This window comes from Ursus americanus, chromosome 13 (assembly GCF_024610735.1).
Source record: "Ursus americanus isolate L20-20 chromosome 13, mUrsAme1.1.p, whole genome shotgun sequence".
Classification (NCBI taxonomy): Eukaryota; Metazoa; Chordata; class Mammalia; order Carnivora; family Ursidae; genus Ursus; species Ursus americanus.
The window spans coordinates 54,995,962-55,015,549 of NC_142139.1; the positions used below are offsets into that span (position 1 = coordinate 54,995,962).

The 19,588-nt window shown below is 40.8% G+C and overlaps 1 protein-coding gene across 7 annotated transcripts in view; it reads left to right on the top strand.

Annotated features, from left to right (window-relative positions):
- The window catches only part of PALLD (palladin, cytoskeletal associated protein), a 396,356-nt gene that overhangs the window by 183,460 nt on the left and 193,308 nt on the right, over positions 1-19,588 (top strand). For 6 of the 7 annotated variants that reach the window (XM_045798682.2, XM_045798683.2, XM_087866573.1 and 3 more), the window contains 4 exons: positions 1,693-1,834; positions 2,362-2,385; positions 14,574-14,693; positions 16,850-17,192. In XM_045798682.2, coding sequence (XP_045654638.2) covers positions 1,693-1,834; positions 2,362-2,385; positions 14,574-14,693; positions 16,850-17,192 — 629 coding nt within the window. The remainder of the gene's footprint in view (positions 1-1,692; positions 1,835-2,361; positions 2,386-14,573; positions 14,694-16,849; positions 17,193-19,588) is intronic. The other variant, XM_087866572.1, reaches the window with a different exon arrangement.

Consider the following 19,588-nt stretch of genomic DNA (forward strand, 5'->3'; position numbering starts at 1 on the left):
CCTCTGAAGGTTGGCTCTTAGTCTCCTTCAGGGCTGCAACTTGTGTTCCTGAAGATTCTCCTAATGGCTCACTCCACTTAGCTGTGGCTTTTTTCAAGATGACCAAGTTTGCTCCACCTGGAGTCATATTGTAATTCTGTGGAGTTTTGACTGCTCTGGGTCCTTGTCATCTACCCGTTTTCTCTATCTCTGACTTTCCAGCGTTTGAACAAAACACATAATCCTAGGAATAAATCAGAGTCTCCTTTGGTGCCTGAAAGCTCAGATATTAAAAATATTTGTGTACCATTTGAAATCTACCATGAGCAACTTCCTGGACAAGCCAGGAAGTGGTTAATAATTAATCCACACAACCTGGGCCCCCTGCGTGACACTTTTCCTGCTGTGATCCACTAAGTTAGCTCTTCTCTGGACCCGTCACAGAGTAAAAAAGTCCATTTAGAACCAGAGATTTCCTGCATTTAAAAATAAGGAGACAGAATGCAATCAGAAGTAGTTAATAATCTTAACCTTTTCACATAAAAAAAAAAGGCATTCTTGTTAAGTACCCAGATTATTATCAAATGCCTTCTCAGACTTGATATTAGCCTTTTATAGTTTTTCTGCCAACAGCGTGGACTCTGAGAATTTCCTTGGGGCTCTTCCACACTCACTGCAGCCCATTTGCTGCAACATTTGTTTTTTTCCCAGCACACCATTTGTTGTCCCTTCAGATAATCTTAAATAAATAAACAAACCCAGAAAAGACCACACACTTCTTAATGTGGATTTGTTTGCTTTTGGTTGACGTGTAGGTGAATTACTCTGTCGTATCTGAATTACTTTAAGAGTTCTACATCACCCTTGTAAGATCTCATACTCTCTAGTCAGAAGTTGAAAAAATCAAAAAGTTGAAGTAGGCCGCATTGCTAACTAATCCTGGAGGAGGAAGGTAGGGGGAGGATGTCTGTGAGGGGACTATTAATCTTTTGATATTTAATAACAAGTATAAAAGCTTTACCTCTTTGCATCTGTGCAGCCAAATTAATTTCTCATCTGTTGCACTGTAAAAATTTACTGGTCTGGACTTGGAGTGGGGTCAGGGGCAACAAGGGTAATTGCAAGGGAAGAGGAAATGAAGGTCACGAAGGGAGAAGTACTGCAAGTTTTATTATTTTACTCAGAACTTCAAAATGAGAAAATCCCCAAGCCCCTTATCTTAATAAACCTGACATAGGAAGCTCATTGGCAGAGGTGGGGGGTGGGGAGTACATGAAAAGGTTGGAGCATGTAAAAACAAATTATGCCTTTTTTTTTCTTCCTGTCTGGTTTTCCCAGGAATCTACGTTCATATGGAATATAATTGTTTTAGGAAGTCTGCATTCCACCAGCTAACTCTTCAGTGTAGATAGAGAAAGATAACAGGCGTTGCCGTAAAATTCCATAAATACAAAAGTGTCAGTAAATCTGCAGACAGGCCCAAAATGTCCACAGTCCCAGTGGTAGACCTTACTAATCTCATTACACAGAGATTATGGAAAGCTAACAATCGATGGATTTCAAGGTGTTTATTTTTACCTGCGTTAGTGGTAATTATTTTATGATGCAAGTTTTGCATTTTTTCCCCCAAGATTTGGAAGCGCTATTTTCTGTTGTGAAATTGTGTAAGAGTGCACCAAAGTCTAATGCGGGGTGTCTTCCTTCAATTTTTAGGAACTGCAAAACATAGCAGCATCCGAGGGTCAGGTGGTGGTTCTGGAGTGCCGGGTCCGAGGAGCACCCCCTTTGCAGGTCAAGTGGTTCCGACAAGGGAGTGAAATTCAAGACTCTCCAGATTTCAGAATTCTACAGAAAAGTAAGGAGAGCTGCCCATTCTCCCACATCCAGCCGTTTTTTTCTCTCAAGCGTCAGGAACACCAAGAAGGGTTTACTCATTCAACATGAACTGATTTCTATTTTCAAAGAGTAATGAGACCAGATCTATAGATATGTGGGGTCCAGTAAATTACAGCAATGGTGGTCACTTGTGTACCCCTCTGAAAGTCTGATAAAAGTTGTATGTTCTTTCTTCAGAGAAAAAAAATGTTACATGCATTTGAACTCAAAGTTGGCCAAATAATTTTAGGAGGTTTATAAGCTTCCTATAAGCCCTTCTATGAATTAAAAAGCTTCCTAGCATAATCTGTAACTGAATTTGGGTTTCTGTATTTATAGAAGTATAAATCGATCTATTATCACTTTATCTTTTGTATTATGGAGTTCCCTATATCCTGCAGACATGTCCTGGACAAAGCAATAGAGAAAGATAGGTAGGTTTCTTATTAACAGAACCCCATTCTAATACTCCATTTTGATTTATTTTTTTTCTCATGTGCCAAACAGAACCTAGATCTACAGCTGAACCTGGTAAGAAGCTCTTTCTTTTTTTTTTTTTTCCTTTGATAATGTATCTTTTGGGTTTCAATAGTTCTTTGTTTCAGTTTTAAAGCCATAAGCAGAACAATGCTTTTGCAGTTCCCTGGAAATATGAAACCCCCTTAGAGACAGTATCTTCTTTATCATGGGGTCTGTCCACTGCATTTTACATCAGCTTCTTTATTAGTAAAACATTAAGTTCCATTCAGACAAGAAGGTCAAGCTCAGTGACTTAAGGCTTTTTTAAATATAGACTTTTATATTTGGAAAGCAAACCAAGCTCATGATGAAAAAACGTCCTCCTAAAATTCCAGTAGAAAAGAACCATCTGCTACGTACTTCTGCTGACCAAAACCTACTAATGGCTCAACTCTCCAGCTCAGAAATGAGTCTCACATGAGAGCAGCCCAAAGATGTAAGCAAAGCTGACCACCGGCATTTCTCATTTATGGCCCCCGAGCCGTAAACTTTTACTATTCTACAAGCATGAAGAAAGTCATCTTGCCCTAGGATCTCTCTCAATTACCAGGTCATTTGACCTCATCAGAGCGCCATGTTATCCAGAAGCGCCAGGTCCGGCTGTTCCCCTGCTCCAGACTTCTTGTATATTTATGATTCCCCGTGAACTACAACAATGTTTGCAAAAGAAACAAAAATTTTTGTCTGTGCATTTCATAGGATATCCTCCTCGAGACTGCTTTCTGTTGCGTTTCTCCCATCAGCAGAATTACCAGTTTTGCTGACTCCTTGGCAAAAGGTAGAAAAACTGCTTTGTGCCTCTGCTTCAGCACCGAGCAGACGCTACCATTATGTCCCTTAGGAGCCAAGGCTTTGCTCTGTCCCTTCTTGGGGAACTTGAAGGTTCTCTGTGGGCTACTGCAGGTCAGATTACCGTGCTTCGTCCTGAACATTTCACAGCTGAGCATTGGGCCATTAAAAGCAGGGTGTAATCCTTTTAGGATCCCAAGGTTAAAAGATGCTGAGTAGCATCCTCGGAGAACAATGGGGATTGAGTTACTGCCTTCTTGTCGTGATTACAGCTAGAACATGTTGTCCCACCTAATGCATCAGTCACCGCATCAAATACTGTAGTCACTTTCCAAAATGTGGAAATACACAACTTCATATTTTGTCTGTGTCAGGTCTTTATATCGAATTGCGTCATGCAGGTTCCCTGATACGTGGAACATCTGAAACTCGGTCTACTGCATGAGCTAAGATGTTCGGATACATCTTTTGTGTTTACTATTCTAAACAGACTTCTCGATAGATATAAAAGTAGGAGCCACATACCTCTTTATCTACAAAAAAGTTTATGTGAAAAACCTGTGGGCAGTTCATGCCTTTTGATACTGTATATACAAATAAAACGAACGTTTTGGGCCACAAATTCTAAACGTATTACTACTGGAACAGATTAAGACTGCTTTTGATGTTGTGTTTTGGATTCTGTGCAAATTCATGCAACTCTTTTTTATCATGTTGTTACCCATTGTCATCCCCTACAGAGATGATGATGATTTAGGAAATATCTCTGATGATCTGTGTTGGAAAATCATAAACTAACCATCATCCGAAAATTCACAACGCTTGTTAGAAGCTGCGTCGTTTAGTTTCTGAGTATACGCATGTTTGAAAATTGAAAATGCTCAGTATATTGGCCAAGAAGGAATCAATTTGGGTGAGGAAGGAGAATAGAAACATCTACCACCCCCCTCTTCCATCCTCTTCCCCTTTACCCCTCATACCACACACTCTTTTTCAATTATGATTTGCTGTTTTGATTCTGGAATATAGTTTTGATCATGATTATTTAATAAAACTAGTTCTCGGCAGCTTCCTGGAATAAAATGACCTCTAGAACGATTTTTAACAGGCAAAATCATGAAGAGAAGAGGAAGATGTGGGAGGCCTTCCTTTTAAACTGCATATCCTAGCAATATAAAAGTTTCTCCTCCCTGTGTTCACTGAATTTTCTTATTTTCTCCCCTTCAGTTCGATCTGAAAGCATTTAAGAAAACAGACTCCTCCATTCCAACCATAATAATAGAATTTGCTGAAAACAAATATTTCTTGGTACAGAACTATGTCAGCCAAATCTGTCAATACAGGGGGGAAAACCTTGTATACGGGCAGGAGCACATACTAGTTTTCTCTGATCTTTGATAATTTCTACGTAATTATATTTACTATAGGACTGGAATTATTCCTTTGTCTTTTATAGCGGAGCATCAAAATTCTCTCCTTCAGGAAATCTACAGTTGTCATGTAGTGTTAAATAAAATTCTTGATCATATTTTTTAAAACAACAAAACTTTAAACACATGAATGGCTATTCCAGTGACTGCTTATGTGAGCTGTTATGAGAACTTCAGAACAAGCAAAAGTTAGAACATATTTGTATTTAAACAGTGTTTTGGCATGCCTGATTATTATTATACTAGGTATGATTATGATTCTTTTATTAGTAGCCAAATGTTTTCCTTCCATTGACCTTGAAGTTGACTGTTGACATGGTTGGGGAAAAAAACAAAATATATATTGAACTGTGTACTCTCCTTAAGTGACCTGATTGACTATTTTATTCATTAGGCCATTGAACTTATCCAACCATATAAAATGGATGTGGGAACTGGCTTCCTTGATAGCTGTTTTTTAGCCACCGTTAAGTGGAAAGGAGAAAAGCAGACATGACCATAATACATCTGAGGAAAGAGATAAATTTTATAGGACTGGACCAAGTGATGTTTTCCAAATGCTAAAACATAAATAGCCTTTGAAATTCAGAAACATATTTAAGCATTCAGATTTTATTACCCTCTCTTCCTACACTCTTCCAGTCCTCTGACATATTCACTCTTGTTCTCACTCACTGGCTGGTGCTCACTTGCTCTCTCCCCCTCCCTCTTCTTCCTCTCTCACTTAATCTCTCTTTTCATCTCCCCTTTTCCCTCCTTCATTTTTTTTACTCTTCTTCCTTTTTCACATCATGTGTAAGATGTGTTAAAGCTCTAGAAATAAAATTGAAATTCACTAGTACTTAGCTAGCTATAGCCCCATTAGGGATTAGATATTTAGATAAAGAAGGAGCTAGCAGATTCTCTCCTAATGCATTTGAGAAACTGAAACAGGTTTTTCTTGTCACTACTGTGTTGTATCTGTCTAATGTGTTTTACACTCCCTTCTCTGTCTAGACAGAAGTCAGCTTGCATCACAAATCTTTTCAGACTGTTTTGTGAATTAATAGCTAGTCAGCTTACTTAAGACCAACATCCGTTTGTCATATTACCTGCTCTGGCCTCTTTCTTTGACATTCTGACTTTATATTGATTGAATCCTTCAAAGACTAGTCTGGGGCGGGGGTGGTGTGGAGGGCACAGAACACTCATTTGACAGCTGTTAATACTCAGGCCCTTACTCAGCTGTCTGGAAGCAGCCACAAACTGTATTGAGTTACTTTTATAGCATTGTCTAATGGCATGCAAAATTAAAAATACTGTGTCCTGCTGGCTGGGAAATTATACATATAAAAATACGATGCCTTGTACTTTCAATATGAATCTCCGCTAACCAGTGCCACCCATCATCTTAGATCTTAGATCATAGAGTCCGTGTTCTGATTCTGTGATTCAGAATGTGAAGTTAATTATACTTGTTAAACGTGCTAAGGTGCCAAGTTGTAGGAGAGCGATGGTAAGGATGTTTGAGATCCCAGTAGACTGTCCAGAGTTCAACGCTTAGTGCAAGTCCAGGTTCAGATGGTAGGTTAAACAGAAGTGGGTTGTGTGAGGCCTGTGGTTCTCGAACCTGGGGCACCACACCAAACTGACAGAGGTGCTGTCGTGTTTGACATTTTTGATGCAAACACAATGATACTCGACATAGATAGGTACCACTTCTAGCTTGACATGGTTCAGAGTTTCAACATTAGAGCACTCCACGTTCTTCTCTATGGCATCCTATCTTTTTGAAACTGAGTTTTTGATGTGTAAGTGTTGATAAAAAGCAAGTGCCACATGAAAACCAGTGTGGAACGTGAAATGAGGCTGGAGGCGCCCCATGTGATCTCAAGAGTTCTGCAGTCCACAACAGATGCGTGCATTCATTAGTTAGTAATTGTGGTTATTTAAGAATAAAATAATACTTTTCTCTCAATTTATACATATATTTTTCCAAACAATAACTAATTTGTTAAGACCTGAATACTCACATGTTCTTTCAAGATAACTAAATAAGTGAAGCTGTGGGTGTATCTTTTGGCTTAGGAGCATCATAAACTCTTACCGAGACACTTAGGGTCCCATGGACCCAGAAACTTTGGTTCAGTCTCTGGGGAGACAGGGAACACCTTGAGGCACATGTGAGAGTGCACCAAAAAGAAAATGGAGTGATTCTTAGAATTCTAAATTCTCAATGCTCCTACTCCCAGTCGTCTTCTGAACTGACCTTCTAGAATGCTGGCCTCGGAGCCTTTCCTTTCCTGGCAGAGCCTGAAGGACTCCTTTCTGGGAAATCTGAACACCCCATGAGAAAGAAAAATCGATACATGTGATACGGGAATTTCTCCAACAAAGAGGCCATCCACATTACCGTAGTGGGAAGGCCAAAGTTGGCAAGCTCCTCTGTCTTGCTCTGAGCTTCTAATTAACTCAGAACCATGTCAGACAAGAAGAGAGAAAAGACCTCTGAAGAAATACCTATCATGGATGATACAGAAGAAAAGAAGCAACTCCCCTGAAAAGCAACTTGGATAAAACAGACTTGCAGAGAGAAGAAAATGTAAAAACAAAACAACACTCCTCTCAGATAAGAGAATCAGTGCATCCAAGAAGTAAAAATTTAAAAAGCTTTTAGGAGAGGGGAGGAATGTTTGAAAAACAAAAAGTTCTTGTAATGAAAAGTTGGTAGAAGAAATAAAAGTTGAGGAAATGTCCCACAAAGTAGGGCAGAAAGACAGAAAGGAATGTAAGAGAACAAAGGTAAAAAAAAAAAAAAATTGGAATACACTGGAGAACTTGCATAAGTAGACTACACAGGTATAATTGGGATTCCAGGAGAGAAAACAAAGGAGGGGGAGAGATTATCAATGAAATAACTTTTTTAATTCCCCAAACTGAAAGATACTAGTTTCCAGATCGAAAGGATTCACTGCGTGCACAATGGATGAGATAAATTCACAGCAGTGTGCATCGTGACATTCAGAATATCCAGGACAAGGAGATGATTCTGCCAGCGTCCAAGGAGAAAACAGCATCACATAAAACTAACAGGATCAGAATGAGTTAGGACTTCTCAGTAGTCAGGCTGGACACAGAGACAATGAAGTAAAGCCTTCAAAATTCTGAAGTAAAATTACCTCCAACTTGGAGTGCTATACCCTGCCAAACCTTCGATTCCACGTGAAGATGTCGTCAAGAGTTTCCGGACTTGCAAGTTCTCCTCCACAACGCTTTATACAGCACGTGCTCCACCGCAGCAAGAGAATTCACTTAGAAAGGGGAAGATGCGGTGTACAGAAAGCGGGAGATCAAATGCAGGCAGGAGCCGAAGGGAGCCCAAAGGAGGGTAACAGCTGTGCGCCAGGAATGGAGGCCAAGCCCAGATTGGAGTGGTGTGATGCAAGAGACAGACACGTGGACGTTTGCATCACTGAGAGCTCATTGCCACTGCTTTCGTCCTTTACCCCGGTGACAGAATGGCAGGGTAGTAAGCCTGACCCAAATTCTCTTTTCGCTTGACCTTTCGTGCTCTTCCCTCCCTGCCCTGCCTCCTGGCTCAGCTAAGAACATTCATTTCATGCCCCTGCCCCCACCCTCACCATTCCTACTCGATCTGGTGCTGAGATTTGGAAGTCGGCCACCTTGAACTTAAAAACAGAAAGCGTTGGGACACCCACTCCACCAACTATTCATGCCGGCTGTCCAGTTCCTGCCCACGCTCAACCCCGCCAGACTTCCCCACCGAGGTGAGCTGTAGGTTTCCCAGGACTCACTCATGACCTTGTCTGCTGATGACTCCTGTGGGGGCTTTTGTAAACGCACAGGGAAGTTGAAGCTGCTTTATACGCCAAGGTAGTTCCTGTGAACTTTCTCGAACGGTGACAAGTTTGTCTTTTCTTTACGCTTACGACTCAATTTTTTTAAAACTAAACACATTTTTTGAAGGACACGTATGTAATAAACATAATGAAAATCAGAGGACTAATTATCTCAAAAGGAGAGGAAGAAATATTAAATTGGGGGGCACATAGAGGGCATTTCCAAAGTATTGGTAATATTTTATTTCTTAGACTTAATGATGGGTGCACAGGGGTTCGTTTTATTGTACTCCTTAAACTGTGCGTTTAAAATAGCCTCTAAAAAAATAAAAATATCCTCTATATAAGATACAGTTTGGAACTGTAAAAAAAAATCCTTTATGAAAATTTATGCAAACGTTTTTATGTACCCACACTGAATCTCATTTTGCTGAATTTAGTCCAGATTCTTTTTATCAGTTGTGTTACACAAATCATGTGGTTTGAGAGGTAAAAGCTGGATTTCTTTTGAGTTAGGCTGGACCCCAAAGAGGAAAAAAAATAAAGGCTGTGAAGGAAAGCATTTAGAAAAATGTCCCCTTAGTACCCAAAGGACCTAGTAATATTATCCTTGCTGCCTCATCATTTTATGAGATTTGGCAAATGAAATTATTTGTATTTGACCAAGTGTTAAGTACATCAAAAATCTGAATGAAACTCAGGGTTGACTTCTGAGAGAGATTTACGTGATCAAGTAATTTTTAGGTAACTATAAAAAATTTATCAGCAAAAGTAGTTTCTAATTTAGTAATTATATGCCATCAAAACTTTCACTTAGGGAAAATGGATTAAGATGTATTACAATTAGAGTTATTGGAAACTTTAAAAATTTCCATTTTCTAAAATGGACAATTTTTTAATATAGATAAGTAAGCCTCTAACTGCCCTTACTTGACATAAGCAATCGTTCCTTGATTTCCATTTCTCACAAGAATGTATTTTACAGATGTGTTAAAGGACTTTGTTCAAATAAGATGCTACCGGATGAAAATGCAATATTACAACCTAGCTCATCTCATTTCCTCATGGCTTTCTTCATTTTTATAATGTCAGAACCATATGAGCCATAATGCTCCTTTCTCTCAACAAAATAGGAGCCTATTGTGAGTTTGTGATGAAATTTTCCAAGAGAAGAAAAGCTGAACAACCTTTGGGGCATTCGACTAAAATTTTATCTTGTGAAAGACATTGAGACATAGCAATGCGTGAAGATCATTAGAAGACCATCCCGATTCTTTTCTTTAGTTGTTTGTTGTTCCATCGGTTTCTAACCTTTTCTAGATATTTCGTCGGCCATCGACTTTGTACATGACATTACTTTTATGCAACAGAAGTATTCCTGAAAACTCATATAAAATGAGTTTTGCTCAGATTTGAAACTTTTTTTTGTAAAGCAAATGTTTACTTTTTTCCTGCAATCTAAATTTCATCGATACATTTAGTCAAGAATATTTATGGAGAGCTTTCAGTGTAAGAGACACAGGCAACATACCTGTGAACAGAGTGAATGCTTTCTGCTTTCACAGGGGCAGAGTCAAGGGACCAGAAGTGAACAGACATTACACAATAAATTATTCATAGGTGTGAGCGCTGTCTCCAAGGAAAGTCTGCCATCCTAAGATTGCAATACAGAAGGTGGATCTGATCCAGGCTAATCAAAAAAGGCTTCTCTGAGAAAGTCATGTCAGGCTGAAGGCTTAGAGATGTAAAGATCTATGGCTTTGCAAGGAGCAGCCCAAGAGCCAGAGTGCCCAAAGCTCAGAATGAAAGAAGGGGAGAGGCACAAAAGGAACCTGGAGAGTAGTAGTTGCCTGACCATTTAGGGTTCTGTGACTACATTGAGGATTTGTAATCTATCCTCAAAGTCATGGAAGGATGTGGTGATGGTAAACTTTCATTCTCAAAAGGGCCCTCTGGTTTAGAAGGGGCAACTATATACATAAGCTTAGGGTTTTTAAAAAGGCATAACTAAAAATCACAAAATCATAGATAACATAAGAAGGAACTTCAAAATTGTCAAGATCATCCCTCCAAAACCACTTTATGTCATTCCTGCTAGAGAAGAGTTTATTCTGCTTCTGAATGTAGGTTTCAAGGCACAGAATTAGGTCTGTGTTTACAGTTAAGGCATTTTCAGGTACTGAACTCGTGGTGATGGGTATTTCTCCAGGTGTCTCCAGAAACTCCATCTTTTCAGGTATGAATAATCCGAGGTTGAGAGAAGACCTTTCCAGAGAGCACCAAACACTGGGGAGATAATGCAGGGACTCAGGGAGTGATTCCCTAGGCAGGAAGCACCTAGGTGCTGCTGAAAGCCGGGAAGGCTGCCTGGCTCCCAGCAGCATCTGCTACAGGGAACAGAGGTGACCTCCCTCTGCCAGTTTGTGAGGGTCTTTTTCCCCAAATCTCAAAAGATTAGGCTGTTCATTCCTTCTGATACCAGCATATCCACATTTCAGGCCCTATTCCAATCTATCTTGTATCTATGAGGACACGCAGCACATCTCCTTCTGCAGATGAATTTCCTATTAAATTACTCGGATAGGGACACCTGGGTGGCTCAGTCGTTAAGCGTCTGACTTTGGCTCAGGGCGTGATCCCTGCGTTCTGGGATCGAGCCCCACATCAGGCTCCTCTGCTGGGAGCCTGCTTTTTCCTCTCCTACTCCCCCTGCTTGTGTTCCCTCTCTCGCCGGCTGTCTCTCTCTCTGTCAAATAAATAAATAAAATCTTTAAATAAATAAATAAATAAATTGGATAGTGAGAATAATTAAAATTTTCAGATTCGAGAAACTCCTTGTTTCCCATCTTAAATCTTTCCTTACCCCATTTTATACTGAGTTCCTTGTGCCCTAAACTAGAAAAAAATGCAGAACAACGAGAGAGGCTTTGTCCTGGGGGGTGGGGGTGGGGGGAAGCTTGCTCGTGGGAGGCAGGATGACTGTTTCAGCATTTTGACTTTATCATTAATTAACCATGACCTTGACAGAATCACTTTGGACCTCACCTGAAGAAATGAGAGATTTAGGGTAGTCAGTCTCTAAAATCCCTTAGAGCAATGATATTCTAAGTTTTACCCTTCTCTGGTTAAATACACTTTTAACTCCTTCTGTAACCATATGTATTCAGTTAAAAAATTTCCAGTCCCTTCTCCCTTTCCAGATATACCTTGCTTTCCAAACGGTTGATCTTATGTAAAGCTCCAACTTGAATTATTATTATTTCCACACTTTTTATCTTCCTCTTCAATTGGAAGGCCAAGAACTGTGTACACACAGAATTACCTCATGCTCTCTCTTATCCTATTATTTTTCATAATAATTGTGTACTTCAAGTGTATCCGTGTCTCTCAAACCTTTATTGTTTGAGACAAAGGTGAGCAGAGGTGAGCATGTCTGAGTTTATACCTTCCTACCCCATTACACCACAGCTTGTTTTATAGGATGTAGTCATAATTTGAGCATGATTTATAGAAATACATTATTGAAATTATAAAACATAGTATAAAACCTAGGTTCAGAATTTGAATAAATTTTTCTTTGTGCTATTATCAACACTGTAGCATTGTAAGTAAATATTCTGCTGACATTGAACCCAATTGGCTTTGTTTTCACCTGGGTAAAAACTGAGAAAGCCAGAAATTTCTGTAGTGTTATCTGGATAAATCTACATTTGCACTGGGTGTACCAAATGTGTCTTTTAAAGATCTGTTGGGTTTTTTTTTTTTTAAAGATTTTATTTATTTATTTGACAGAGAGAGAGACAGCCAGTGAGAACACAAGCAGGGGGAGTGGGAGAGGAAGAAGCAGGCTCCCAGTGGAGGAGCCTGATGCGGGGCTCGATCCCAGGACCCTGGGATCATGCCCTGGGCCAAAGGCAGACGCTTAACGACTGAGCCACCAAGGCGCCTCTAAAGATCTGTTTTGATTGCAAAATTTCAAAAACATATGTTACTCAGTGGTGAGACATGAAGTGAGCCATCAAAGTCAGCTTGTCTTAAGTCCTATGAGGCCCAATGTCATTATCTATAAAACCACCTGTTATGATATAACCCAGTGTGATCACATTATATTGCCCTCAAAAGTATTCCAGTAAATTATGGAAAAGCTAGAGTCAAATATTAGCCAATATTTTCCACAAGTTCTAACACAGAAAGTCTTCAGGGATGCCATCATCTCAAAAAGAGAAAATAATGTTATTTTAAACAAAGCAACAACATTATTAAGAACTTAAAATAACTTGTAATTAAATAAATGCCAATGAATGGAATTCATGAATGGAATATAAAGGAAGACTTTTCATTTTATGCTTTGTGGTTTGTTTATCTTTACATTTATTACTTTTGTTTGTATTTTAAAAATGAGATATTTAAAGATCCTTTTAATAGATAAAAATGTTCTTATTTTATAAGGTAGCACTTTTAACCCTCAGCTGGTACTTTTTCTTCCAGTGTTTAAAACATAAAATATGCTTTGAGACAAATTTAGTAATTTTTATTACTGATAGTTGAATTGAAGGAAGACGCATTATTCCACAAGTCTGAAAAGTTTGCCCTTAGCGGGTTGTCAGGGAGGGAGGATGGTAGAGAAGCATTTTCTCTTCTCCACATGTATCTGTTATTGCTGCATAATACAGCATCCCCTAAATGAGTGGCTTAAGCAGCAGCCGTTTGGCTTGGCCTCAGCTGGGCAGTTCTATGGTCTCTGTCAGGCTTGGCCAGCCTCAGCTGGACTAACAAAGTGGCTGTGGTCAGCCTCGAGGTTGGCTGGGAATGAGTTAGTCTAGGTCGCTCTCTGTTGGAATGGCTGATCTCTGCTGTATGTAGCTCTTCTTTCAGTGATCAGCACAGCCTTACTCACTTTGGAATTCAGCAGGTCCATAGATAGAAGTAAGCAAGGTCCCTTGAAGACCCCTGACCAGCATCACTTCTACGGCATTCTAGGTTAAAGCAACTTACAAGGCCTGCCCGCCGAAATTCAGGGGTTGGGGAAATAGACCGTGCCACTTGATGGAAGGAGTTGCAGGGTCACATTACACACATCCACACTCTGCATGGATGCAGAGAGGAGAAGAAGCACAGCCATTTTTGCAAAAAGTGTAATACAAAGTCTTACACTGCCCACACAATATGGGAATAATTAATAGAGTCTCTTTTTTGTGGGAATCAGAAATCTATCCTTCTCTTAACATTTGCTAATGTAATTTATTTGACTGGTAAAATATCGATAATTATTCTATTTAAAAATAGTTAATATGCTCTAGATCTAGCTTTTTAATGCTAACGGGTTATATTTACTGGCAACAAAGCATTTACCATGTGCTGGGCAGTGTCCCGAACACAGTGTCTAGCCTGTCACAAGAAGAGGCATGATTAATACAAACCCTGTAGGTAGGTTCTGTTATTTTCTCCATTTTACAGATAAGAACATTGAGGTCCGGGGAGCTTGACTAAAGTCACAGAGGCAAGATACGGTGGGACCCTTACTCAAGCCCTAGCAGCTGGTTCCAGCGTCTGGGCTGTTCATGCTTCACAGCTCAACACCGCCACACTGTCACAGTAGCTTCCAGAGTGGTTGTCTGCAGACCCAGCATTGACATATTTTGTTCTTTTTTCCCCCATTGTCAGCATTTCAGAGAAGGTTCATTTTCCCTGCTCATCGCTTTTCAGTTGAGCAAACGTAAAAGGCAGCCGCACTGTAGTTGAGGGAACTTCCACATAGACTCAACCGAAGTAAGCAGGAGGAGAACGGAGCTGGTGTCCTGAACGTCTTTCACGTGCCACGTGCAGACACACACACTTGGCAAACATCTCGTTTCATCTTCACAAGTACCCCGTTAGGTATACATTGTCCTCATGTTACAGATGAGGAAACCAAGGCTGATCTCGTCTAAAGGCACAAAGGATGAGTCTGACTCCCCAGCTTTGGCCACTATCCTGAACCGCACAATTCAGTGTAAAGAAATTCTATTGTGAATACTTTGTAAAGAGATTGTGTAGTAATTGTTACCTAATTTGCTTGTTTTAGAGAGGCAGAGGCTCTGACCTCCTCGAGGTGACCTCGTGGTTTCACTCTGATGAGTTATTCTGTTCTCTTCCCTTCCAGAGGAGATCTGTACCCTAGTTATCGCTGAGACTTTCCCCGAAGATGCAGGGATCTTTACGTGCTCGGCAAGAAATGATTACGGCTCAGTAACCAGCACTGCCCAGCTGATTGTCACCTCAGGTATGTGAGGAGTAAAAAATTGACTGGGTTCTGTCCCCTAGCATTTAGTGTGTGGTTCACCACAGCAGAAAGAACTACCCCGGAGGAGAGCTCAGCCCTTAGGAATGCTTGCTGCCCCTCCGGGAGTTAGCCTAACAACCAGTGTCTCATCAGGAAACACAGGCCTTGGGGGAGGGGGATGGAAGTAGAGATGAAAAACAAAAGATAATGACAGTGTAGCAACTGAACACACATGGGGCTGTTTTCTAAGTCATGCACCTCGGTCTTGGAAACAATGGATCCGGTTTCCTAACATCCTCGTGCTAACCCAGAATCCTGCTGACAACAGAAAGCCACCTCTGAATCAGAGGTGCGGTCGCTGTTCTCAGCAGTGCCAACTGAAGAGCTGGGCCTCGTACCAACAAAGCATTGTTTGAGCCACGATTGAAACCTTTGAAAGAGTAATACAAGATAAACCTAAAGTAACTTGGAGGAGCCGTAAAGACCTTAGAAATCAAATTTCTTGGAAAATGAGATGTAACTCATACGAAAGACGAAAGCAGTATACTATACTGTTAAAGCCAATATTCAAAACTGTCTGGATTTTTTTTAAAAAAAATTATCTGTTTGAGAGAGAAAGCCAGAGCATGAGCCGGGGAGGGTAGGGGGTAAGGCAGAGGGAGAGGATCTCAAGCAGACTCCCCGCTGAGCAGAGAGCCTGGCCTCACGACCCCAAGATCATGACCTGAGCCGAAATCAAGAGTCAGATGCTTAACTGACTAAGCCACCCAGGCGCCCTTGGATATATTTTTTTTAACTCAGAAATGTACCACTAACAAGGGCAACCTGAAACAGCTTTTTCCTTTATTCTCTTAAAACTTTAGTTGACTACTTTCTGCTATTACTAATTAGCTTGACTTTAGCTTACTTTTATTGACTCATCACTGTTATTTACTTTATAGTAGTTTTTAAAATAGTGCTTCAACCAAGCCTGGCACGTAGTACATACAGTAGGGAACCAAGAAATGGACCGTGGCTACGTGAGACAGACTTGGGGAGAACAGTCGAACTGCACTTTGATCTCCCTGAAAGAGTGAGAAGTTGGTGCTAGGTGGCAGCAGAGGCACAAACAAGACTGGCTTGAGGGTATTAGAATAGAAATTGTAAATGGTTTTTCGTCTTAATTAAGAAAAGAGAGGTAAAGTTCACTGGCTTGGTGATGGAGCTGATACGATCAGTACTTTAAATGGGAAACAGCCACACTGGTGCCGTGATTGGAGCTGCAGAGCAGGGAGGATCCCGGCGTTTGATTCCGAGGTGGCTTGAGACGGTTCCCGCAGATGGGCATTGTAGTAGCGTGGTGCTCTGACAACATAGCCACAGCTCCGTGCTCTAGACATCGAGATGGCAAAGGCTGGCATGCAGTATTTCCCATTTTCATCGGGGGTAGATGTGCTGTAGGCCAAACACAGTCAACAAATATTTTTTGAGCTTTCAGTTGACCTCAATAAGTATTTTTGAGTACATTCCAGGAGCTCTGCTGGGCTCTGGGCAAGGTGAGGAATCCAAGGATGACGTGCTCTTATCTCAAGATGCTTCCAGTTTGTTGAGAGCTAATGAGTCAGTTTCTCTTGTACTGAATTATAGCCATGACTGGTATCTGAATTGGGAAAACATTATGTATGAGACCTAAGACATTTTACTTAAACTCAGAATTTTACTTTCCTTAGATTTAAATAGAATGAATATCCTTTGCCTCCCACATAAAGCCTGTATCCTTTGAGCTAATGGAAGGGAGGCACAGGTAGGATGTTCATTCCGATCCACAGGCTGCAATGTGAGCCAACAAAGTATTATTAGTTGATATTGTGTTGTCATTTTTTTTAACCGACTTCTGTGTTTAGATCTTATTTGAAATTTGTTAATAAATTGGTAGCTGGCCTCCCCACTTGTGGATCCAATCAGGAAATGAAACAGGTATCAGTCCCTGAAAACCAGTTGGGAGAACCAACCTCTCCAGCTGGCTTTGCTTGTACGTCGAATGAGAGCAGGGGGGCTACCTCTTCTTTAACAACTTAGTGGGGCACAAGGGTTTCTCAGGTGGTCTCTGACAGCATAAAAATAACTGTTGAACTATAGCATCTTATTATTTTTTCCTCTCTCCCCCCCTTCTGTAGCCAACACTGAAAACTGTAACTATGACTCAGTGGGAGAATCCAACAATGATCACTTCCAACACTTTCCACCTCCCCCTCCAATCTTGGAGGCGAGTTCCTTTGAGTTGGCTTCAAAGAACCCATCTGAGATCCAGCAGGTGAACAGCCCTGAGTTAGGACTGAGCATGGCAGCCCTTCAAATGCAGTTCAGTTCTGCCGAGCGGGAAACAAACGGAGTCCATCCCAGCCATGGAGTAAACGGACTGATTAACGGCAAAGCTAACAGTAATAAATCTCTTCCAACACCAGCTGTCCTGCTTTCACCCACTAAGGAGCCACCACCTCTGCTTGCCAAACCCAAACTGTGAGTATTTCTGCATGGTTTTATAATACTTTCCATACCCCTGCTCAATTGCCTTTCTGGCCAGGGAAAACCTTTTGCCTGGACTCAACTATATGGCAAGTTGCCTTTTCTGCAGGCAAGTCATCCCTGGCTGATGTGGCTTTGCTAACAAGGTGTGTGTGTGTGTGTTGGTGGGGGGGGGGGGGGTCCTTCAAAAATATAAAAGATGCCTAAAAATAGAGAAGGTAAATGAGAAGCTTGGTTCAATCTACCCTTTGCTAAAAGCTCTAACTGGTTTCAGCTGTAGAAGTTTCTGTTCATGGCGTGGCCTTCCAATGTATAGCAAGGATGTAGCCACTCCCCAGAGGTGATGGGAAACGAGACCTACTTTGAGCTTGCTATTAAAAACATTTCCAAGTGTTTTAAACTTAAGAATAAGAAAGGAAATCTGATAGAGATAATCCTGGGAGGACTGAAAGCTGAGGATGGAAATTCAGGGTGCAGAACTTGAAGAGGGGAGTGAAACCAGAGGTAACCAGGCTCCTCGGGAAGAAGAGCGCCCCTCACCACACAGCCTGCTTGGCTTTGGAATTCCACAGAACTGCTTATTTCCATGAATACCACCTTCATATTTGACATCCATTATTTTCTTAGGATGATAAACCTTACATGAGCTGTTCCCGTTGGCACCACACAGCAGAGAGTTGTTATGAATGGAGCCATTACAATGTCAGAGGGAGGCAGAAATCAATTAAGTCAGTAGGTTCTATCATAGCGTGACAGACCTTGAATTACTGCCCTGATAAAGGTCCGTAGAGATGTCAGAGTCCTATAAAATGTATACATACTCTACGAGGTCACATTTCCATGAGAATGAATTTGCCAGAATCTAGGAGTTATTGTTTCCCTAGGATTGAACAGCCTACTCTTGTCTCTCTTTCATCCGCTCATTTGTTAGAAATGTTAGCATGTATAAGATATTTCAATTAGAATATCTTACGTTTGTACATCACTTTGTTTCCTAAGTGATTTCATGAGCCTTGTTAGACTAGTCAAATTGATCAGCCACACGAATGTCTTAAGTTAGCAAATGGGCAGACAGTTTTAGAAGAATAAATTTCTGGACAGTCTTGTGATGCAGTTTCAGAAATCTATCTCTTACTCTCCTGCACTTAATTTTGCATTTTGGCCAAGCTCATTTTTTAGGCAGCGGGGCTTCTAGGTGTGTATACAGTGGGGTGAGAGATACCAGGTGAACACTGAATACCTGTGCCCCAGCTCCACGGAGACGCTGAGCAGGTGAAATGAGCTGAGAAGGGGCAGCCTTAAAAGAGAATTATACCCTGGTAGCTCCAACCCGTAAAATTAATTGCTACTGCTGACTCCTCTTATCTTTGTGTTTTGAATATGTATTTGTAGTGTTTTTAATGAAATGAGGGACCTGCTCTCCGGGGGAAGACTTTTAATGATGAGGACTTGACTGTGCTCTTGATTAAATGAAGTGTGTCTACCATAATGGCTGTCATAAATTGGACATAAATCACAGGAGAGCAAACATGAGGAGCTGTGAACAGGCATTTACAGCCCTTCTTATCTCAGGACTTTCAGCAGCCCGTCAGCTCATGGCTGTGCTTTACAGAGATGCTAGTGTGTGTGATGGGGGCAGGCGTGCCTGCAAAAGAGAACTGTTGTGTGTTTAATGAGAAGAGGAGTAGCTTAGGGGCACCTGGGTGGCTCAGCCGGTTGAGCTTTTGACTTGATTTCGGCTCAGGTCATGATCTCAGGGTTGCGAAACAGAGCCCCGTGTTGGGCTCTTCGCTCAGCAGGGAGTCTGCTTGAGATTCTTTCTCCTCCCTTTGCCCGTACCCCCACTTGTGTGCGTGTGCACACGCACTCTCTCTCTCAAATAAATTAATCTTTAAAAAAAAAAAGATGACTAACTTAAGTACAAGTTTAAATAGTGACACCGTGATTTGCTTATTAGTCAGGTTTTCAATACAACATAAGGTAGAGGAAAAATGGACTTTGGTGTTTAATATCCATGTAAAGGGGTTACTCCCTGCTTCATGAGGAAATTTAGGGAAAGGCAGAGCACCTAATCGCAAAACCTGGTAGCTTAGAAATAACATTACTTGTACCAAGTTTTACCAGTTTTTTTCCCCCCAATCTTCACGTGCTTAAATATATCCTTAGAGCATCACTGAATTTTGTTTATGTTGTGCTATTACTTGCCGTTTAGGTAGAAAATAAAATATGTGATGACACTTTCAAAATACAGATTTTAAAGTTTTCTTATGAGCTATAATCCTTTTTGGATTTGTTTTAATTCCAAAGTAAATGCATGCTCGATGTGCCCATTCCAATAATATGGGCGTAATTAAAGAAAAAGTGACCACTATTTGCTTTTCCCTCTTCCG